Below are 25,844 nucleotides of genomic sequence, written 5' to 3'. Positions count from 1 at the left end.
TCGATCGCTTTTAGCATCGCCATCAACCTCACATATCTTACTCTTGGGTTTTCTTACAATAAGACCTATTCGATTTTAATTTATCGAGTAGATGGCTGGTTCACTAATTATAACCTAATTTATCCACCAACACATATATTCAAATCTCGATCCAATGTCGAGTGTTCTTATCAAATTAAAATACCTAATCACAATCAAATGCTATTTCATTTAGAAATCAAAAGGGAGATGGTTTTGAGTTTTTAACCCCTCTCCTCGATTATTTGAATACGAGTTCTCTTACTCAGTTAGTCAAATAATCGTCACTTCTAACTCGCCCAAACTTAACCTAATCAAATCATTTTCATAATAATGAAATGAAAAGAGGGATGGTTTTACGTCATTTCTTTATAAAACCTCTAACCCGACTTAATCAAATTATTTTCATAATAAGCTAAATGAAAAAGGAGACAACTTTGAGTTTTCAACTTCTCTCCTCAATTGGTTGAATACGAGTTCTCTTACTCGGTCAGTCGAACAATCGTCATTTTTCCACAAACATACAACTTAATTAAATCATTTTCATAACAAACTGTATGAAAAAGGAGATGGTCTTGAGCCTTCGATTCCTCTCTTCAAATGCTTGGATATAAGTTGTCTTACTTAGCCATTCGAGCACTTGTCGTTCATTTTAAAATACATCAACCATATACAACCTTATTTTCATAAATATGCAGATGAAACAGAAAGTGGTCTAGAGTCTTTTATTCCCTTTCCCGATTATTAGGGTACGAGTTGTCTTACTCGATTATCCGAGTATTCGTCATCCATTCAAAACACCTTAATTATTACCAAATCCTTCCTATAATTAAGGATGAAAAAGAAAGTGGTCTAGAGTCTTCTATTCCCTTTCCCGACTGTTAGGGTGCGAGTTGTCTTACTCGACTATCCGAGTAATCGTCATCCAACCAAAAACATCTCAATCAATCAAAACATCCAACATATTAATCCAACTTGTCACCCCAGTGTGACCAAAACTCTTTTCAAAAGAACATCATTTAATCCTTTCTAATGCGCATAACAAACCAATGCTTAAGCCTCCGCCGAGAGTAGACAAGCCAATGTTTAGCCTTTAGGATACGATCTAAATAGTTGTTCATAAAAAACACCAACTAGCCGTAGTTCCCCGAACTACGAATGCTCTGATTTCCTTATTGCACCATAAGGATACGTAGGCAGGAGATTGTTGTATCTTCGCGAGCACAATAATAAAAAACCTCCCTTTTCCCCTTTCTGAGGTTCCCATCAATTTATATTTTCAATATATTTATAACCCGAAGAAAACAAACAACCTAAGTTAACATTCAGATCGCAAAATTGAACTAAAAGGTTTCCGTTGAGTACAATGGACGTGAGGGGTGCTAATACCTTCCCCTTGCGTAATCAACTCCCGAACCCGAATATGGTTGCGACGACCATTATTCTATTATTCAAGAGGTTTTATCGATATTTTCCTATCCCTTTATTGGGATAAATAAAGTTCGGTGGCGACTCTGTTCGAACGTAAATTTTTCCGCGACCATCGCGAGGAATCGTATTTTTTGAGATGCGACAGATGGAGACTCTATTGGGGACTAGCTCCAAGCAAAAAAGAGTGAAGCCTAATTTAGTTCAGTTTCTGTATGTGTGTTAATCTTGTTTGTTTGATTGTTATTTTTGTTCCTTTATTATTATTTTGTCATAATTATTGTATTATGATTTATTGACTATGTCTTATTTGGGGCTTTCTGTTAATGGTGCTTTGTGAGATAGGCTCTCTACCCGAGTCTGAGAAAAACCATAAGTTTAAGTTGGTGGTTGCATAGTGGACGCCCACAAGGAGTCTTCCTTGTTGGGAAGATACGAAGACCTCGCCTAGAGGAGATTCTCTTGAGATATTATTGTCCGACGAGTCTTTGTCACGATGATAGTATTTTCAAGTTGGATCAATGACTCTAGGGACCTTTTAACCCACTCTATCTGGCGGTTATGTAGTATTAACCTACGAAGTTTCAGACTTGTTGGGTTAATAAGAAAGCCACAATCAGATGAGATCCCTTGGACGTATTATTACCTTACAATAATATTTCCAACCTCGATCTATGAGTCTGAGAACCTTGTTAGAACCTTGGACTCGAGAGTTGTGTAGTAGAATCCCCGTGGAGTCTTCCTTGTTGGATAATACGAAGACCTCACCTAGACGAGATCTTCTTAAGGATATTATTGTCCGACGAGTCTTCTTCACGGCAGTGACGTCCTCAAGAAATATCCATGACTCTAGGAACCTACCAACTGTAGAGCCTACCCATGGGGTTCCATTAATCAGAGATACTTGTCATTTACCCATTATTCTGATCTATCTGAAAACACTTTGAACCTGTGATCATGAACATGTCTCTACACTCATACATATATCATTGCATCTGCAATCATCATGCATTGCATATCATTTTCCACACAAAATATATTCAAAAAAAAACTCATTCATTCTTCGTCCATAACCTGTAGTTGATTTCCCGATGCTCATATCATATTTGAAGTAGCTATTGGAAGACCATGGATCCATTGGAGAAAAGTCACATTGCATTAAGAGGAGATGTTGACTCGATGAAAAACCAGATAAACCAACTTGTGGAGGCTATGATAGCTTTAGAAAAGAGGGAGGAAAACATTCAGCAGACTGCAATCGTAGAGAATGTTATTCCAGCTCCAGTAAATGGTCCTACCCAACCTCATCTTGTGCAAACCCCAGTTGATAACTCTATTGTACAAGAACGTCATGATGTTGTTGAGTATCACAGTTTTGCATTCTCCGTGCCAGATTCCCATGGAACAAGCCTAGTGGTTAATGCTGAACAACCACAAGATAATGAGATTGCTAAAAGATGTTGCGTGCTAGAGAAAAGACTCAAGGCCATAGAAGGACAAGATACTCTTGAACTGAATGCTTTAGACATGTGTTTGGTACCTAGCCTGGTTATACCCGCAAAATTCAAAGCACCAAAATTTGAGAAGTACAAAGGGGATGGCTGTCCAAAGCACCATTTGGTGATGTTTTGTCGAAAAATGACCTCTCATGCCCATAATGATAAGTTGATGATTCATTGTTTCCAGGATAGTTTGACTGGGGCATCATTAAGTTGGTACATGAAGTTAGAAAGGAATCATGTTCAATCATGGTTGGACCTAGCTAACGCATTCTTGAAGCAATACAAATATAATATGGACATAGCTCCCAACCGCATGCAGCTAAGAGCCTTATCTCAGGAAGACAATGAATCCTTTAGAGGGTATGCCCAAAGATAGAGAGAGTTAGCGGCTTGCGTTGAGCCACCACTCTTAGATAAAGAATTGATGGAATTATTCAGGGACACCCTGCAAAGTCCATACTTCGAAAAGATGATTAGTAGCGCAACATCAGCCTTCGCTCACTTAGTGACAATTGGAGAACGCGTCGAGAGTGCCTTAACAAGTAGAAGAATCCAAGGTGCCTCGAGCAACCAAGCTAGCGAGACAGAATCCCTCAGCGATTCCCAAAAGAAAGAGGATAATGAAATAAATGCAGTCATGGCAGATGTTGGGTATTCTCACGATGCACCAGCCAAACCTTATGGTTCTTCATCTTCTCAGCAATCACCATTTCCAACACCACGTTATCCTTATAGGCAACCGACAAGGCCTAGAGCACCATTAAAGCAACCATGGACTGTTCCTCATATAAATCAAAGATCTCGTGGTCAAGGATATCAAAATCAGCATCAAAACCAGCATAGGCCTCGAAACAATCTGGAAAGAAGGAATGCTCCTATCGATCCAATCCATATGGCATACAGTCAACTTTTGCCAAGTCTGATTCAAAGCTCGCTAGTGGAACCCAAGTCTCTCAGGCCATTGTCATAACCATACCCACCTGGATATGATGTTGATGTGCAATGTGGATATCATGCCGGAACAATAGGGCATTCAACTGAAGACTGCAATGCTTTCAAGGCTAAAGTGCAACAATTGATCGACAAAAGGTACATATCCTTTGCATAAGGAAGCCTATTGGTGCACGTTAATCTCTCGTCAAAATGAGTTCAACGATTTCATAGAGTATCTTCTAATGCCAGTAGTTCAGACAGGAAGACATCCTCAACACAGGCAATCGTTGGACTGATTTATTTCTATTTTTGCATTTGTAGTTTCTTTGTTGTTAAAAGCTGCTTGTGTTTACACATTGTTGTTTTTAATGGTAATATTGATGAAGTAATGATGCATGTTTTGAATTAATTATCTCACATTCGCTCATTTTTCTTCTCTTATATCAAAAACAAAAATACATCAGTGTTTCTCCCATTCACTTTTCTTTACCATAACTTTTGTTTTAGCAAAGATGTGAGGGAGGATGACAAAAACAAGATACCCATAATTGCTGACTATATGCTTTCGGATAAAATCCTGCTGATGATGTACATGCATTGTTTCAAATTCCCAAGCACTGGAGAGATAAGGAGTTAATCCTTAGTCAACCACTTTAAGCCTAGAAGTAAGTGTTTCTTTCGGATGAACAAACCTTTATGTTTAACCTGGGGAAGGGTAGTGTTCAGTTAATCTGAGTACGCATTCAAATTTCAAGATGAAACATACCGTCTGAGGATCAACCACATGATATTCTTCGCACACATCCTGAAGTGTAGAAGGAACCATGCAAAATCTGAAAGTTATGGTGTTTGTTCTTCAATGACCATTGACTTGGCAGTCACAACCTATCAAAAATAAAATCAAAGAAAAGCCCGCTAAGTCGAACACCCAAGAGGCGACTTAAGCAAAAATTAGGGCAATCCCGGTGGACTAAAAACTTCAAAAGCAGTTCAGAAAAAAGTTAGGGATCGAGAAAAAAATTAAAGGAGGTCACGAAAAACCCTTAATAAAACAAAACGAGATTCAGTGACTACCATATCCAAATCAAAAGATCACCAACATCCATAAAGAGCGAAATAAGTGATTGTCATTTCAAAAAGATCTTACACTGCTGAAATCTCGTAAGAGTAAGTGTGTGTCGAATTAATTGAACGTAGGATTGGAGATCATCATGAAGAAGGGATGGGTTAAAATAAATTTCGAGCCTTATATCCTTTTGTTTCAATAACCATGAACCAAGCCACGTTACAACCCTCAAAAGACCTAATTGAGGTAGGGTTATTTCCGAAAGCATATCACATCAAAGTTGTGTAAACTGACTTCTAAAGATTTGCTAATATTCAACATCAATGTCATTGTTCTCGCTGTGTCTTTCACACTTTAAATTGCTAAATCAGCATTACATTTGGACTCATGGTCCACTCGTCACACACTATCACATCATTCCAATAAATGATTCTTTTTCAAAACTTGCATAAATATCGCATTAAAATTACCATTGATTAAATGAAAAATTTTAACTGCAAGTAAGTACTTGACATAAAGAAGATTCCAACAAGAAGAAATCAGAGAAGAACTTGATCATTCGTCAGTACTGACTCGAAGCAAGAACACCTTTTAACCCTATGGATTAAGGGCATTGCATACAATAACCATGAATTGGTCAGTCAAAAGACAAATCGTCAAAGCATCAGTTGGTCAAGGAGGCAAATTATTACAACATACCCAGTCAATCTGGGGCAAGCCTTTCAAAATCTCAATCAAGGGCAAACTACTGAAAGACTCATACGCTAGGGCAAAATTGGGTCAAGCCATGGTGTAACTACTCCCAGGGTTTCCTTTCAAAAGGTGAATTCCTTCAAAAACCTATGCAGACTGGGACAGACAAGTTGCAAAGAGTCGTGGGGCAGTGCAGGAGCATAATCATCATGCATTGATTATGTCGCTACGCTCATCAAATGTTGGCAAGCCATCATGGCATATCAGGCAAAGAAGTTGAGATTCCCTTAGGAACAAACATGCAACCTGTCAGTAACAGATCAAACTTAGGGCACCAAGAGCATCCATATTTATCCTCCAATCATCACATCATCAAAAGAGCGAGTGTCGGGAAGTCAAAATTTGTCACCAACCAAAGCCCAATCCACATTGGCATCTCCAAAATCAAAGTCCAATCCATATTGACAACCAATAAAAGTCCACTTTGTTGGCATCTTCATAAATCCAAATCCAATCAACATTGGTACCCGGAAAGTCTCACCTTCAAAAAGGGAGGTCAATCCAAAGACAACCAACATTCATATTGCATTACCACATGCACTGCATACAATAAACACACATAACTTTCCTGCTAAATCGGGAAGTTGCATATCAAAAGCTTTCTCACAAAAATGAGAAATTTTCATTAAAATGCATCATATGCATACATAACATAATAAATCCTTCCCATCAACCCTTTGATGAGGACATAACTTGACTGTTTCTTTTCCGTCAACCCTTTGACGATGACAATCTTTTCCATCAGCCCTCTGATGATGATATTTTACAAAATTCCTTTTCCACCAACCCTTTGGTGATGCCACTCCATAGTGAGGTCTCTTTTCCATCAGCCCTCTGATGATGGTCATCCTTTTCCGTCAACCCTTTGATGATTCCACTCCTTAGTGAAGTTTCTTTCCGTTAACCCTTTGACGATGACAAACTTTTTTCCATCAACCCTCTGATGATGGCAATCTTTTCCGTCAACCCTTTGACGATGATACTACATACAAAATTTCCTTTCCACCCATCCTTTGGTGATGCCACTCTGTAGTAAGGTCTCTTTTCCATCAGCCCTTTGATGATGGTCGTCCTTTTCCATCAACCCTTTGATGATGCCACTCCCTAGTGAAGTTTCTTTTTGTTAACCCTTTGACGATGACAAACTCTTTTGCATCAGCCCTCTGATGATGACAATTTCTTTCCGTCAACCCTTTGACGATGATACTACATACATAATTCCTTTTCCACCAACCCTTTGGTGATGTCTTTCTTTACCTTTTCCATCAGCCCTCTGATGATGACAGTTCTCTTCCGTCAACTCTTTGACGATAACCCTACATATTCAGTTATATTCTGTTAACCCTTTGACGATGACGATTACCTTTCCGTCAATCCTTTGACGATGATAGTCACCTTTCCATCAGCCCTCTGACGATTGACAATCTTTTCCACCAAGCCTTTGGTGACGCCACTCCATAGTGAAGTTTCTTTCCGTCAACCTGTTGACGATGACAATTTCTTTTCCATCAGCCCTCTGATTATGACAATCTTTTCCGTCAACCCTTTGATGTCGACATTCACTATCTTCCATCAACCCTTTGATGATGATATTCCCCAATAATCTCAAAAAATCTTACAAAAAATATCCAATTACCCAGTTGCATTCCCACATGCATCACATGCATAATTTCCTGCCAAATAGAAAATTAAAAAAAACACAGTCGTACCAGTCATCAACATACTCATGCATAACACTCCCACAAAACGAGAATTTCAACAAAATAAAAATCATTCGCATTCCTACATGCACAATCATTCGCATTTACTGTTTGAGATACTACTTCATCAATATGAAGAGTCTCATTTCAGATTTTTTTTAGAGATACTGCTCTAATATCCTCGGAGAGTCTTAGATTCAATTAAGGTATTTTTCCCTTGCTGGAACATCTTAATTCTATCAGATAAGATACTGCTTCGACCCGATATAGAGAATCTCATTTTTACTGTTTAAGATGCTGCTTCATCAATATGAAGAGTCTCATTCAATTTTTAGCGATACTGCTCTAGTATCCGTGAAGAGTCTTAGATTTAATTAAGATGTCTTTCCTTTTGTCTGGAATATCTTAATTCTATCATGTAAGGTACTGCTTCGTTGATCCTCAGAGAATCTCGTGCGTTCAAATCAAGACGTTGTTCTGCTAATGCTCATAAAGTCTTCGGTATAGTTGAGGTATCATTCCATTTTTGGAAAATCTCGATTGTGACACCCAAGATACAGTTCTGACGATTCCCAGAGAGTCTTGATCGTTTGATTTTACCTTCTAATAATTTTTCTCACTGTATTTCTCGTTGCATTTTCTTTCAGCATTTCAAAGGACAAAATTTGGGTCTTTTCGTATTTAATTACCTTCCACTATGAATGTATGAAGACAATTGTCATTCTTACCTTCTAGTTCAAGATAATGAAATAGGGGCAGCTGTCGTACCCCAATTTTGTCTGGGCATTTTAAATTTTCATAAATTCAATTTAATTTTACGGTTACATCATATGTACAACATAACATGCATTTTATCATTAATAATACCTGAAATATCAGTCAGGATAAATTTATTGAAAATACAGACAAATTGGTTGAATCTTTCCTCAAGTACGGATAAAATCAGCAGATAAAAAGTTTCGAAATTAAAATTGTAGACGCTAGTATTATTAATCTACGATTCATGTAGTTTAACCTGGTGTGCTCATTGTATTTTTCAGCGGTTGTTTCAGTTGCGTTTTGACCCGCCTGATCCCTTTTAACCGATGAAAATTTATTTTAAAATTTAAAGAAACGCTGTATTTTTTCAATAAGTATATTTTGTGCTGATCATTTTAGTGGATCCGATTTAATTTTTTGAGCAAATTTTTGCCCGACTTTTATTCATTTTTAGTCATTTTAATTTTGTTCTTTCGTCAAAATAGTCAAATTAAATAAATAGAATTTCCCATGTTATCATTTTAATATTATCATGATTATTTTAAAAGTTGTGAATTTTATTTGATTCAATTGATTGAAATTGATTAAGTCATCTAAAAATAACATTATAGACATTTTAATTTATTTAAATAATGTGTGCTTCTTGGTGTGTTTCTTTGATTCGATCCAGACCATCAATTCGAATTAATCAATGGTCCATGTTAAGCAATCCACACTTATCCTAGTTTATCCAATAAAAATTTAGGATTTAATAGTAAATAATTAATAAATAAATAAATAATAATTATTGAGTGGCTGACACGCTACCACTCCTCAATAACACATCTCTCTCTCACTTTCTGAAAAAAGAGGAAACGTTAGAAAAGAAAAACAACTTGAAGAGATGACTTTTTTCCTTTTTCCAAATTCTCACCTATTTCAATACATACTCTCTCTGTAAAACGAAAAAGTAAAGAAAGAAGAAAAAACTCTTTAATTGTTCATCTTCTTCCTCTCATCCTTGTCGGAACCGTCATAACCACCGGCTGTTCACCGCCTCTCACCAAGAAACGAACCTCCGTTCCACCTCCTTCTTCCGTCGTCCCACAACCTCCACCCTTTTCTTCTCCTTAAATCCGCGGAACATCTCCCTCCGCCTCCCACTGTTAAATAGTTCATCATCTTCATTTCAAAGCCCCTTCTTCCCTACCACCACCGCCGCAATTTCCTTCCACTCATCTTCTTCTTTCCATCGCGCATCACCACCGACGGAAGCCACCAACTACACGACCTTACGCCGACAACCTCCGACGAGATCGTCTTCCAAACACACATCCACTAACCGCTTCCGTCTCACCTCCTGCTCAAGAACTCATGGCAAAGGATTTGCATGGTAATGTCTGGAAATTTCGCCATATATACCATGGACAACCGAAACGTCACTTGCCTACAACTGGGTGGAGTCTATTTATCAGCGGAAAAAGGCTTTTAGCTCGAGACTCAGTTTTATTTATATGAGATGAAAAGCAGCAGTTGCTTTTGGGTATCAGACGAGCAAACAGGCAACCGACCAATTTGTCATCCTCAGTACTATCAAGTGATAGTATGCACATTGGAATTCTGGCTGCAACAGCTCATGCTAGTGCAAACAATTACAGAAAAATCCTGCTCTAGCAAGCTCGTTGCAATTGAATTATGTACCTTTTCTGTCTGGGTCCGTTCTACACAATCTTCCCGGCACTGACATTGCTCATCAATTGGGACTTTCTACTCAACCAATCTCCGCCGGAAAACCATTCACCTCGCTGCGGTTTCCGTCGCGAACCCCCTACATCACCACGTCACACACCAAATCTCCACCACGACCATCCGCGACCAGATCCGACAACCATGTCGGGCGGCACCGGTAACCTTCGAATCATTCGTTAAAATATATTTTCCTTTATCTTCATATTCCCTCTGTTTCATTCCAATTAGGAATATTGATGTTACATGTTAAAATTTCATGGTGTTCTTATTTTGAACAATAAACTGAGAAACTCATATTCACGACATTCTTTAATTCTGTATAAACATGGTAAAGTTTGTCGACTTTGTACATGTGATTGGCATAAACAATTTCGTATGGAAATTTGCATTAAATGGAAAATTGATGCTAATATTGGACTGGTTATTAAGTGTTGATATTAATAGAAATTCCACACTAAAATGACATTTTGTTTTTTTTTCACGATATTGCATAAGTTGGATTTAAAGTAAATTTCTAATTTGTGGAAATCTCGAAGTTAAAAGTTAGTTTTCTATATTTTTCCAAAGTTCTGGGTGAATTGGTTTCTATTCTAGATAGGTAGCACGTGATAATGTTAATCATGAAATTTTGGCTATGTTATAATTAATTATTAATATTGTAATTATGTTGACAATTGATTGCTAAAAAATGTGTAACTATATGGTTAATTGGTTGTTGAAACATTACATTACACATGGATTTTGAGCCGATTATGTTGTGGCATTGTTGATTTTTGGCAACTCATTATGAACTATAATATAATTTGTTTCTATTACATTGCGTTGAATCGAGATTTCGATTTGTGGATTCGGAAATTTCATGTCGATATGCCGCTAAAGTCTCAACAAATTATTAGAACATTTCACCGTGTTATGATTTTGTGAATGACATTAATCATGTTGTCATTTCGCACAAACCGGTTTGAGCACACCGATTCAATTAAATAAATCGATATTGTCACTTAACTTTTTCTCTTTTAATCATAATAAATTAATTAATTAAATTTTAACCAATTAGTTAATTACTATTAATTAATTTTAATTAACTTGATTATTTGATTTAGTTAAATAATTTTGATAATTAATCCTAATTAATTTAGTTAATCGATTTAATCGAACTTTAGTAATTCAATTTTGAGGATTAAAAGTTGATCTATTTCCTCCAATATCATTTCATGATACAAATTCGATTCTACTCAATTTCATCATCAATTCCAAACCACTTTAAACCACTAAAAAATCACATAATTTTCGATTCAAAGTCGAGCCTATTCACACATCCTTGTAAGTCGATCGCTTTTAGCATCGTCATCAACCTCACATAGCTTACTCTTGGGCTTTCTTACAATGAAACCTATTCGATTTTAATTTATCGAGTAAATGACTGATTCACTAATTATAACCTAATTTATCCACCAACACATATATTCAAATATCGATCCGATGTCGAGTGTTCTTATCAAATTAAAATACCTAATAACAATCAAATTATTTTCATAATAAGCTAAATGAAAAAGGAGTCGACTTTGAGTTTTCAACGTCTCTCCTCAATTGGTTGAATACGAGTTCTCTTACTCGGTCAGTCGAACAATCGTCATTTTTCCACAAACATACAACTTAATCAAATCATTTTCATAACAAACTGTATGAAAAAGGAGATGGTCTTGAGCCTTCGATTCCTCTCTTCAAATGCTTGGATATAAGTTGTCTTACTTAGCCATTCGAGCACTTGTCATTCATTCTAAAATACATCAACCATATACAACCTTATTTTCATAAATACTCAGATGAAACAGAAAGTGGTCTAGAGTCTTTTATTCCCTTTCCCGATTATTAGGGTACGAGTTGTCTTACTCGATTATCCGAGTATTCGTCATCCATTCAAAACACCTTAATTATTACCAAATCTTTCCTATAATTAAGGATGAAAAAGAAAGTGGTCTAGAGTCTTCTATTCCCTTTCCCGACTGTTAGGGTGCGAGTTGTCTTACTCGACTATCCGAGTAATCGTCATCCAACCAAAAACATCTCAACCAATCAAAATATCCAACATCTCAACCATTTAATCCTTTCTAATGCGCATAACAAACCAATGCTTAAGCCTCCGCCGAGAGTAGACAAGCCAATGTTTAGCCTTTAGGATGCGATCTAAATAGTTGTTCATAAAAAACACCAACCAGCCGTAGTTCCCCGAACTACAAATGCTCTGATTTCCTTATTGCACCATAAGGATACGTAGGCAGGAGATTGTTGTATCTTCGCGAGTACACTAATAAAAAACCTCCCTTTTCCCCTTTCTGAGGTTCCCATCAATTTCTATTTTCAATATATTTATAACCCGAAGAAAACAAACAACCTAAGTTAACATTCAAATCGCAAAATTGAACTAAAAGGTTCCCGTTGAGTACAACGGACGTGAGGGGTGCTAATACCTTCCCCTTGCGTAATCAACTCCGGAACCCGAATATGGTTGCGACGACCATTATTCTATTATTCAAGAGGTTTTATCGATATTTTCCTATCCCTTTATTGGGATAAATAAAGTTCGGTGGCGACTCTGTTTGAACGTAAATTTTTCCGCGACCATCGCGAGGAATCATATTTTTCGAGATGCGACAGTCCCCATAGTGAGTTTTTCCTTATGGAAATGCATTATACTCCTGTGGTTTTTCAGTCTCTCTGGATTCTTTTCCTTTGTGGCAACATTTCCCCACAAAGATTTATTTTAACATTCATATCCTATGCATCATGAGGTCTCTTAGGGATCAAAATTTGTTTCTATGTTGTTATTTAAGCCCATTCTACTGAGTCGATATGAAGATTTTAACCTTCATCTCCTTAGTTAGAATGTCTTTAAATAAGGGCAGATGTAAGACCCCAATTTTGACCTTAAGATCCCTCATGCTATACCATAATATGCATTGGCATTGGGATCACACCTTGGCATCCTCCTTCCCCCTCAGTCATTGGGTTTGCATTGGGAGAGATCACCAAGCACCTTTTGATTGTATCATACTTTGTATTTTATCATCTTTAATAACCAAAATACCAAAAAAACATGTCTTTGCATTTGTCTAACTCTTTTGTAGGTAGGTCACATGATCACCTGTGATCTATCAAGTTCATATCTAGGGTTTAAGACCCTCAATGCAAGGAGTTCAATCAAGAATTGGTTTACTATGGATATAGGCTTCATATATGGATCCCCCTGAGCATCACATGTTATTTTGGCCAAAAATCCATCAAGAGTTTGGAATTGGTTTGCCTTGGAAACCCTAGTTCATTTGGGTATCTTGTGTAACTTCTTCATAAAGCTTCTTCAAAAATTGATCAAAGATTTCAAGGGATACTTCAAATTTCATCATCTTATTCATATATGATCTCCAATGAGTCCCAAAAGTCAAGAGAATTGCAAGCTAGCAAGTTGGTTGATGGGGGTTGACCAGAGGAATTCATCTAATCACATTTGGGGTCCCCTAGACCCTATCTCCTACAATTTTTGTCATATGAAAATGATTCCAAGAGAAACGTTACTCTAAATGACATTACAAACAACTTTCATGTTTAGGTCTAGAGCTATTTTTTCTTATAAATTCATTTTTTATGGTGAAAGATTATAGGTCATTTTGTCTAAACCCTAATTTGGAGGTCAACTTCCCAAGGTCATAACTTGCTCAATTTTTATGAGATGAAATATTTCCAAGTTGCAAAATCAAATTCAAGGTGTCTACTTCAACTTTGATTTTTGTAGGAAGAGCTAATTCAACTTTTATGAGCATGTGATATGAGGATACATTATAGGTCATTTTGGACCAATACCATTGAACAAGTGATTTTCCTCAACTTCAAAAATGCCTAACTCCTTCATATCAAATCCAAATTAGGTTAAATTTATGACCATTTTGAAGGACATTGAAAGATATACAACTTTGATGAAGGAACGTTTCTCATTTGAAGCTCACACAAAAAGTTAGCCAAGGTGGAATAAGTGAACATATGGCTTGACACTTAGAATTTTTTTTGATATGTTAAAATTTTCAAACTTACACCTCAAAATTCATCATGATACAAGCTTAAAATGGAAAAATGTTCAACATGAAAGTTGTTCCTCTTGATCGAACCTTTCCAAAAAGTCCAATTTCATCCATTTTCGACAAGATTTGAATGGGCTGCGCATGGCTTGAACATTGCATCATCATTTGGAAAAGATCAGACTTTAAGCTTCCATATACATTTGCCTAGCACTCCAATTTGATTTTAGACTTGTTCACACTCAATTATGGATCAAATGGAATAATTTCATGGGCCTGTACACGCCCATGCACACATGCATCACTCATTGCCAATTTTTGAAACTCAATTATAAGGTGCAAATATCATGTGATTCAACTATAAATAGAGACCCATATGCTCAGAATTAAGGACTCCTTCGCGCCAGCTTTGATCCCAAACACTCAACCCTTCCATTTGAGTGGATAATCCTGAGAATTTCCTTTGGAAATTGAGTTTGAATCTCACTGTTTTAAGATTCAAAACTCCAGGGATCTAAGACCTTTTGTGCTTTCTAATCTACTTCTGCAAGCATCCTGAGCAAGATCAAGCACGAGCCAAAGCAAGAACAAGCGAATCCAAACCTGCATTGAACGTATTTTCCAGAAAATTTCATCTCTTCGATTCTCATTCAATTCTCCATAATTTTCTTGGATCCTTGGTTGTCTTAAGTCCTACCAATGTAGGCAACAAGATTGAGTTACTTTGAGGTCAAATCGAAGCAACTCAAATCATGCACCTCAAATTTCAACTCCTTTTATCTCTCAATATACTTGGAGTTAGGATAAATTGAGGTCAGATTCGTGCTCAGTGCCATTTTTACTTTAAAATCATGTCCTCTTTTTTTTTATTTTAGTGATGGTTATGATTGGACCAGTCCGACGAGGCTCGCCTGAGAAGGAGACCGAGATTTGCTCTGGTGGTGAGTTGGCAAGGTCCAGAGCCACATGATCTATTTGATTTGTTTTAATCACGAGTGTTGGTTTGAATTACCAAGTTTGTGACGCGCTCAGTAGAGTCCACAATAGATTGCGCGCTTGTGGCCACTTGATTTGCCACCTCAATTAATGAGGGAGATCAAGTGGTCAACGTTTTTTCTGATTATATTTTCATTTTATTTGTGTTATTTTCATTAATTCATATTAACTTTAACATTGATCCAAAAAATATGAGAGTTTCACCAAACAAATTTAAATAAATTCCTCTTTCATTTTCTGAATTAAAATTATTTTTTGGATCATTATTAATATTTTTCATGATTTAATTGATTTTGTGAATATTTTTAATTGTTTAAAAATAGTCTTAAGTTTCCAAAAATTATGAAAAAATTTCTCCAAGGTCCTTTGACCTTGTTTGACCTATGATAAATCTCATGGCTATTTCTTTGGTGTTTTGATGAGGTTTTAGGAAATTAACCAACCATAATTTAATTTAATGCATATTTTAGTATATTTTAATTGATTAAATGCCAAATAAACTGTGTTGAACTTCTATTATTGACTTGTTGAGTTTGACTTATGTTGTTGGGCCTTGGTCAAAGTTGATTTGACTTTGTTAAGTTAAGATCATTGAATTTAGGGGATTGATGAAATGTACATTTCTTCTTCCAAAATGAATGAATGATCTTAATTTGGTAAAAGTCCTCCTTTGACCAATTTGTGTTGATTTCATTCCCCCTCCCTCTTCATCTCATTCCCCTTCTTTATTCATTTATGTCACAGACCTATGATATCTCTATATCCTAAGACTAGTTGATTGCAAAATCAACATGAGTATGGATGAGATTAAGTCTACCATACTTTTGTATATTCTTTTTGTGTGTGGTATGTTTCATGAGCATAGTCCATTATACTATGTCTCTAACATGCATTAACACCAAAATTATATTTCCTGGCCTCAAATAGTTATGACTTCTACATAAGTCCAATTACGATTGCTTAACATAACGCTAAATTTGTGACACAAAAGGCATAGCATTCTAGTAAGTGAGATTGTAAGTCTCCCCTCTTTCATGGTATTGTGTGGAAACTTGGCCTTTTTCCTTCCTTTAGAAGATGTCTTGGTTCAAGAATCCATGCTTGTGAATATTGGGTTAAGTGTTCTCCAAAGAATGACTTAAATAATACAAAGAAAAAGCAACATTAACTTCTAATCAACTAACAACTAACATTTAATTTCAAGCCATTTACTTTTATGTACTTTAATTTCAAGCTTTATTCATTTGCCATTATTCATACCATTCAATTTGTTTACTTTAATGCCATTTTCACTTTGCCCACTTAGGCCATAATTTGTGATATGTTGTGTTTGTATATACTCGTTTGTTTTTGTGGTCTCTTGACCTTAATGAACATAATAAGAACAAAAACCCTAAAAAACATTTTGTGTGGACTGTTGGATTTGATCTGAGACAATGGACTTAGAATTAGGCAACACTTCCTATGCAAAAGGACTTGGCCAATGTCAACTTTCATGAAACCAAGTGCTTGTGAGGTGAACATTCATCTGATATAATGTTGAAGATCCATTTGAGTTCATCTGCAACATGATCATATTGAAGCTGTTATTTTGAACATGTGTCTAATGCCTATCTCTGATTTCATCTGATACATGGGAGATTATGAAGAAGATCATGGAGTTGCTAAGCTTGGATGTGACTATCTTTATTTGATGCCTTGCTCTTCATCTTGATATTTGGGTATTGATATTGCTTGATTCTAAAGTCCAAGAGAAATTTGGGTTTCAATATGACATTCTTGTCTATTGGATTGCAGCCCATTGGTCAGATCTTTTCAACTCTTAACTTTTAAATTTGTGCTTAAGATTAGTCCCTTCATCTCTCACCCATTTCTTTAATTTCAAATTTCTCTCTCCTTTCAAAAATCTTCTTTGCTTGTGTTTGTTTTCTAAACTTAGACCATTTTGTAAATTAGAAACTTTGATCTTATGCCATTGCATTTTTAAAACTCCTTTCTTAATCAAATTTCAAAAGCCAAAAAGAACTAATACTCATTCAAACCATTTTTAGGCATCTTGTGCCTTTATTAAACTTAAATTTTGTTAAAAGTAATCCACTCACTTTAAAATTTATACCACGAACTACGAGGTTTTGATCCCTCATTTTTATGTTGGTACGTAGGCACAAGTCCGAATGTCTTGTCTAACACAAAAATATAATTAATGAATTCTTTTCTCATCCCCCCACTCTATTTATTGCAAATATCATTTTGTACAAAAACACATATGCACACAAGAAAGGGCTCCCTAGGAGTACCTAGGACACTTTGGGTGCTAACACCTTCCCTCTGTGTAACCAACCCCCTTACCTGTAATCTCTGGCATTTTATTAGTTTTGATTTGAAAACTTCTTATTTTTGGGTTTTGTTCGTACTTTTCCCTTTTCCCTTGGAAACAATAAAAGCGTGGTGGCGACTCTGGTTTTATTGACGTCTAGCTTATCCATAGCTTGATGATCATGAATTTACCGCTATAGTTCCCATGAAGTACCATGGATGCGAGGGGTGCTAATACCTCTTCCTTGCATAACCGACTTCCGAATCCGCTCTTGGTTGTAAGACCGTTTTTCTCATTTGGGGTTTTATCGCTATTTTCCCTTTCCTTTGGAATAAATAAAATTCGGTGGCTACTTTGTATTTTTTGCGGCGCTTCAGGTATTAGATCTAACATGTAGTCATTTATGGTATCCACAATTGCAGTCTTAGGAGTCATTATAGCTCTATTCTGGAAAAAAAATGATGGACCACTCATGTTATACATTAGATCTGGATACGTGCTTTGAACAATAGCTGAAAGTGGATCGCTAAAGCTAGTAATAAACAAATCTTGCGGTATTTGTACTGTTATATCTTCATCATTAGCATCTTCGATACTTCCATCACCAATTCCCAAAATCCACTATGAAAAAATCTTTCTCTCTTCAACATTTGAATTAGTGGCTACGGTTAGAAGTCTCATGTTAGTGGTCAATGTAAGCACTTCACGGAAATTCCAAAGAGGAGAAGAATTTATAGTAGAATGAATAACTTCTTATATTGTTCCTTTAGGTATAATAGGAAGAATCTGACGAAAATATCCACCCAACCCAACTACCTTTCCACCAAATGGAATATTTTTTGCTCTCAATATATCCTTAAAAGTACGATTAATAACTTCAAAACAATGTTTGTGCATAATGAGTGTTTTATCCCATATGATTAGCTCTGCACGTCGTATTAAATATGCTAAAAGGTCTTTTTGAGTTATTTCACACGTCGAATATTCATCAACATTTAATGGGATTCTGAACCTCAAGTGTGTGGTTATTCCATTAGGGATTAGTAACACAACTATCCCACTTGATGTAGTTTTAAGATAATCTCACTTTTCGACCTTAATGATGCAGACATTGCTCTCCAAATGCAAGTCTTGTCAGTTCTTCTATAACCATAAAGAAAAAAAGATCCGACCTATTGTCATGATCCTATCATATATTCCCATATGTTTAGTTGTCATTGTTAACACCAATTTACGATGCTTCTCAGCTAAGGATTGTCTATCATAGTTCAACTCATCGTAAATCAATTGATTTTATCTCTCTAGTAACAATGCCCTGTCCGGCTGAGGCATGTCTGGATAATTTTCGAAGCTCTAATTATTGATTTGCAACAAAATTTCAATTTCAGCCAAAGTATAACTCTTCAATTGATCCAAAGTCAAAATCAAATCTGCAAAGTTTAGAAGAACTTATAACTAGAATTTATAATTAAGACAAAACAATAAAAAATAAAATAAAGTGTGTGTATATATATATATATATATATATATTATATATATATATATATATTATATATATATATATATATATATATATATATATATATATATATATATATATATATATATATATATAATATATATATATATATATATATATATATATATATATATATATATATATATATACACACACACACACACACACACATTTTTTAACATAACACATCTGATAACTCTTCACCCTATATTCGCATAAGAAAATCCACCGTTGAATTGAAAGCTAATATCATATAGATGACAAATATAAAATTTCACATCAATAAAAAATCACTTGATATGTCAAAGAGAGTGATAAAAAATAATGGTTTTCATGAAGTTAGTTTTTATATATCTCGTTTATATGTCAAATAATTTTTGATTGATATTAAATTTTATATACATGACCTATATGATAATAGAGTTATTGGAGGTGTCATATTACTAAGTTTGACACCTCGAATGTGCAGGATGAACAACCGCACATGACCTCAAATATTTAGGGGCCTCGATAAAAAACCAAGTTCAATTAATTTATATATAATTTAAATATAATATATGCAGGTTTGCAGATTAATTAAATAGTTTAGTCAGTAGTTTAGCGGATATGTTTAATTTTAGCGGATATATTTTTTTGTTTATATATATATATATATATATATATATATATATATATATATATATATATATATATATATATATATATATATATATATATATATATATATATATATCGTTGGATCAACGTACACAAATTTATTGCATAAGAGTTTTTTTTTAATGTAATGGATGTTAAATGATCAATAAATGGGTTCAAAAAATTTTCACAAATAACTTTTTCCAGTTTGGGACATAATAAAGTAAAACGTTATTAATTTATAGTAATATAATTTGCTTAATTTTTTTGTATACTATATTAAGGAAATAATCAAAAAATATAATACAAAAATATTTTTACAATTTATTGATATATTGATATATAATAAACATTCCATTGTTAATGTTATGAATAAACATTCCATTTATCATTGAGATTTTGGACATAATAAATAAAAATATATTTATTTAGTAATGGATGAAATTTTCCAATCTGTTACTAATTTGAGGTATAAAAGCGCAAATATTAACCTTCATAATAAATGATTATTTAACCAAAATACATAAACCATGTAAAAGAAATACCAGAACCTCATTTGTTTTAAAATATAGTAATGAATACTACCAAATGTTGAAATTAATTGCAATTGATACAGTAAGGTTTAATGCAACAAAAGATATTGAAACAAAAGGTTCACAATTTTAGTTAAAATTGTGAGAAATAAGTCCAGCAACAAAAATGATTTAACTTCGTACAATTCTTTGGTCCTTAAAAAACTGGGTTTATACAAAACCTGTCCGTAACCTTTTAGGAAGTGATGATTCAAAACTTGTCCGCAACCTTAAAAAACTACAATAATAACTAATTTGATTTCAGGATATTGATTTCATTTTGGAATGATAAGATTGCAACAACAATAAAATAATGGTAATATTTTTTAGTAGTATAAATAGGTAATTTATTTTATCACATTTTCACTCACATCTAGTCTAAATTTGACCAATTTATTTTATTTAATTTTAATTTTTTTTGTACACATTTCATTTGAAAATGAACCTCAATCAACATAACACATGCTCCAATTTTATGCAAAATGATAGAAGTCCTCTTTGTATCCCAAATCAACAAAACACCCCATATTTTGGAAATCCACCTCTTATTCCAAATCCACACCATAATTCAAGATTTCAAAATTATTTTTTTATCCAAAATCCATAAAATAATTCACCCATTGGAAATTACTCATATCATACATCACCTTACCCAATGAGAAACTCTCTTTTAATGTATTTTGATATATTTGAATCAATTTTTTAATTATATTTTATATAATATATAGTGGGATTTAGTGGGGCCCATTTTCTTAGCCCACTTTAATTATTTACAATCATTTTCTTGTACAACTAAATGTATAAACAATTGATATTCTTATTGATTTATTACAAATCATGCATAACATTAATTATCTTACGGCTGAATTATTTTAATACTCCACTGACCTAGCCAATAGAAAAGAGGCAGTGGACATAATTATTCATTTCAACCCCCAACTATATTTTGGCAAATAAATAATTTAAATATGTTGAGTTATAATACTATATATGATGACGTGAGATTGGTAAAAAGTATAGTTGCATGCTTAACTTAATCATTTCAAACAAACAATGTAGATTTTCCATTACCAATCAAAAGACAATTCACTGTATATGATAATTATACCTTATTTTTTTTATAAATCCTTAATTCAGTTGAATGCAAGATTCAAACATTGCTCCAACATTTCTGAACTACCTGCAATTTTAACATATGTATTAGACTTTGAAAAAAATTGTAAAAAAATGTGTTTCTATGTGTTTTCTATAATTAGTTTTGAAGGATTTCATAATAAATTTTTATGTAATTGTTTTTTTAATTTCTAACACCATTAGACATGCTGAAACCAAACATGACATGCAATAATCTATTTATAATTTAGTCGTATACACATATTTCATAAGATGACAACGTATTTTGTTATCAATCTAAAATACTTATTAACATTTGAAGATATGATACTCATATAAATTTTGTAGTTGAAAGAACACACAAAACACAATGTTCAACATAACAACATAGGAAGTTTTTCCATTATTTGCGATTGAAACCAAACATATCAGATAAATATTATGAGAAAATAAAATAAAATGCAAGCAACTTGTATTTATAAACATAATTGATTTATTGGAGAAGATACATGGATCACTTAGGGTATGATATATTTGCATTATTGCAAACAAATTCGTTATCTAAATGTTTTGCTCATTGTCAATAGTATTTACAACTTTCATATCGAGAAACTTTCCATTAACTTTATGTTGGATAAACTTTCCATTATTTTCAAAAGGGTTACTTGAACCATTGGATTTTTTCAAATAGTTCATGTTTGTTTGTTAAAAGATGTAGGTGATGGATAGACAAGGGTAAGTGTGTCATAAAATATTGATTTATATAGAGGGGCATTGAGAATCATTTATTGATATCATTTATTTCAAACAAAGGTATGTCATCTAAAAAAGTACACACTCTCTCTCTCTATATATTTTCTTAGTGTGGAAGAATATTATATCATAACTCTTTAATTTATCAAAATAATATCTAAAGCATATCATAACTCTTTAATTTAACATAAAATTTATATTTTTAATTTAAGATTATGATTTTATTATAGTCAACAATGGCCTAATTATGACGGTGAGAGGTAAAGTATTTTTAATAATATAGTAGTATCATTCAATAATCGTGTACATACATTTTTAATTAAAAAAATTAATAAAATAGGGTCAAAATTTTAAATAAAATTTTAAAAATAAAATAATAAATAAAAAAGAAAAGAAAACTACTAACAATATTTGAAACTTTAAATTTAATTCAGCTTTTGATTGGTGTGAAAATGAATTTGAGTGGGTTTATTGGAAACATGATCCGTGAAAATAAAACCCAAATCGAAAACTATATTGGGCCAAATCAACGCAAAAACCCTAATCAGGTAAACCCACACTTTCCACTGCACCACAAGCTCCGACTATAATAAAACCCTAAAACGCCCATTTTCGGGAGTCTTGAGATTTGGCCGATTTCTGCTTCTGCTGCTGCCGTGAAGATGGTGAAGGGACGTCAAGGCGAGCGTGTTAGGTACTCTCTTCATTTTCTATTATGGACTTTTTCTCGCTCTGATTTACGTTTTCCTGTACTCCTAGCTTTTGATCTGATGCTGTAGTTTAATCTTTTTTTCTGTTATTTGTTTTGTTTGTTGATTTTATATAATGTTCGTCCATGTTTTCGAAGTTCGATGTTCTGGTTTAGTGATTATGATTGATGATCGATTTAATTAGGTTATAGCTACTGTTTTAACCGCGAGAATTTTTTTGACGCTTTTATCATTGAAAGATATCTGATTTGGAGAAATTAGGCTACAGTTTAGAGGGATTTAAATTTGAATGATTTTAGTTTTAGTTTTAGTTTATAGCCAATAAGCTTAATCTATTGTTTAGAAAAAACGTGGAAACTATACTTTCGATTTGGTCTTCAGAAATCTTTAATGACAGTAAAATTAGCTCTTTTTACGGTAATGTCCAATGCTAAGCTTCTGCGGCAGAGCAATTTTCCAACTTGGATTTGGTAAATTAAACCTTTAAGCAAACATTCACTTAGTCTGTTTTATTTGATAGATATTTGAGACTGGTACCAATAAATTGAAACTATGCTATTCTTATGACCTTTTAGGCTTCTGGTTTTTTTAATTCTTTTCTCAAATATCAGTTTGTGTATTTACTGTCTTTCATATCTATTTTATCAAACATCACTCTGAATTTTAACTTTATTTCTTGATAGAATAAACTAACATTGTACTCTCCTTTTCATTTTTTATTAGGCTCTATGTGAGGGGAACCATCCTTGGATACAAAAGGTATATTTTTTTAATTTTTGTTACACTTAAATGTTGTGTTAGGTGCTTTGGATTAATACTTACTCTTTTACATTGTTTTTGTAGATCTAAATCAAACCAGTACCCAAACACATCTCTGGTCCAAATTGAAGGAGTGAACACCAAGGAGGAGGTAGCATGGTATGCTGGCAAGCGGTTGGCATATATCTACAAGGCCAAGGTGAAGAAGAATGGAACCCATTACCGCTGCCTATGGGGAAAGGTTACAAGGCCTCATGGTAATAGTGGTATTGTTCGTGCCAAATTCACATCAAATCTTCCTCCCAAATCAATGGTAATAATTTACCAATATGATTTTTTGTAATGATTAATTGTGTTCTGTAATGTTATCATGACTTTGAGGTTGAATTCATTTCAGGGATCGAGGATAAGAGTATTTATGTATCCCAGTAACATCTGAGGTAAACCGAGACTCTGGATTCTTTTTTGAATTGTTTGCCATTTATTTTCCCATATCTCTCGTTGAAGCATTTCTGAACCCCTTCCTGTATTCTTCTTATACATTTTGGTAGTTGATAGGGCTCATCTTTGAATCTTGTAATGTGTTTTATGTAAGTTCATGTTTTTCAAATATGGATCAATCAATATTCTTATGCATTAATCAAATTTTCTAGTATAATTACAAAAGTCTGAAAATAGTGAATCCATCTTTCATGTAGTCATCATTTCTTGGTGTGATCATTTAAGTTAGTGCTGCACTGTCTTACCACAAGATTCATATGCCCAAAGGTTATACTGTATTAGTACATGCTTTCAAATAGAAGAATTGTGTGGTTCTAAATCATGGTAAATGTAATATGCTTATCTGATCTGATATTTTAAGGACAATTAGAAACTATGTCTGTGATTATGGTTAAAGTTCTATTCTTAAATGTTTGTAGTTTTGCAAATTTTCAACGTCGGGCTCTTTTATGGTCCAACATCAGTCATGAGTTTTGTGTTGCCCTAATGTTAAATTGATTTTTTTTTGCAGATGCAGGAGACATGGCTAGTAGAATTGTGTGGTGATTTCTAGCTTCAGGGATTTTTGTTTGATTTTAACTTTTGAGGATTTTTTTTTGGTTTAGACAGTTATATGAAGGAATGGTGTCATCTGCTGTAATGGCTATTGTCCCTGGAATATTAAGTTCGGTACTATGCATGTGTAATTTCTTATCTCTAATGATTACAATGTTTGTTATTTCTGATGATTACAATTTCATGTTTGTTGATCCTGAGACTATTTTTTTCCTCTCAAAAACTCCATATTATCATAAACATAGGTTCTTCATTAAAATCATTTCAAAATCTAAAAATTTTAAAACATGAAGCCGAACAATTAGTTTCTTTAATTCAAATAATGAAGAATAAAATGAGATAGTAAAAGCTCAAAGCACTACTTTAAGTCATATTTGAAATATGTTAAAAACTAGTAAAGTTCATCTCTAAATCTGAACTAATACTATACGATATGATTCGACAAACCTTAATCTCAAGCTCTTATTAGTTTATCATAGTAAAAAATTATTTATTGTCAAGTCGAACATGGTTTGTCCTTAAGGTAGACCGAATCTTACTATCTTTTATCATTCGGTATAATTTGAATTCATAAAAAGATTTGTCTATAGGCTTGGACATGATAATCGGTTTGGGATGAGTTTTATCTTTGCATTATATATATTATTATGATACATCTTAAACACACACATCTTAGGTTAATTATGAGTCATGCCTTAGGTGTGTGGTTTTTTTAGATCCAAAGCTGCATCTCTATAACCTGTTTGTTGAAATAGAATATGAAAACCAAAAAGTTGCATTTTGGTAAAATAAAATTATCATTAATAATATAAAATCAGCATTACATATGTGATGTTAACATAAAAATCAAATATTACATTTCAATATTCAGGTGGACATTTCAACATTTTTATAATATCTTTGACGAATCTTGAAATCGTTGCTTCCACCTCGATTGAAACTTTTATTTCATAATGAAAAAATGTATTTTATATGGCTCTTACATCTGTATCCGTCTTGAGCTCATAGTTGTTGAACTCAATCTTGCATTCGTTGTTAGTCGGTGAATGATACTCGAACTTCACAATTTTTAGATTATCTACGTAAGGTAGGAGACTCTCCACTTCGTATTGCAGATCTGTAAAAGGGGTCTGCACTTCGTATTGCAGATCTGCAAAAGGGTTGTACTCATTGATATTAAATTCTCTTCAGGGTATCGCGCTGGAGAAGAAGACATTTGCGACATACCAGATGATGTTCATTTGCGTGATTTGCAACATTTTATGTTTGTAAGACATTATACAAGAGCCTATATTTATAATAGTTATAGGCATCTCCGCAATCTCTCATAATCCAAACAGAAAACAAAACCTGTGTTTTGTTTGGCAAAATAACAATTTTTTTTGAAAAAAGTCAAATTGTATTAAAATATTTGAAATTGTATATATTACACTTCATTAATATTAATACATAATTA

The 25,844-nt window shown here is 33.8% G+C and overlaps 1 protein-coding gene across 1 annotated transcript; it reads left to right on the top strand.

Moving 5' to 3' along the window:
- The first annotated feature begins 22,390 nt into the window (after positions 1-22,390).
- LOC127125494 (60S ribosomal protein L35a-1) lies at positions 22,391-24,551 on the top strand. The gene is made up of 5 exons (XM_051054280.1): positions 22,391-22,557; positions 23,297-23,332; positions 23,417-23,645; positions 23,730-23,772; positions 24,345-24,551. Exons 1-4 carry the CDS (start codon positions 22,526-22,528, stop codon positions 23,769-23,771), a joined length of 339 nt encoding a protein of 112 aa, XP_050910237.1. The 5' UTR covers positions 22,391-22,525; the 3' UTR covers position 23,772; positions 24,345-24,551.
- Positions 24,552-25,844: the final 1,293 nt, after the last annotated feature.

Source organism: Lathyrus oleraceus, chromosome 3 (genome assembly GCF_024323335.1).
Source record: "Lathyrus oleraceus cultivar Zhongwan6 chromosome 3, CAAS_Psat_ZW6_1.0, whole genome shotgun sequence".
Taxonomy (NCBI): Eukaryota; Viridiplantae; Streptophyta; class Magnoliopsida; order Fabales; family Fabaceae; genus Lathyrus; species Lathyrus oleraceus.
The sequence above is the reverse complement of the archived record's forward strand: the minus strand, read 5'-3'. Positions and strand labels throughout refer to the sequence as shown.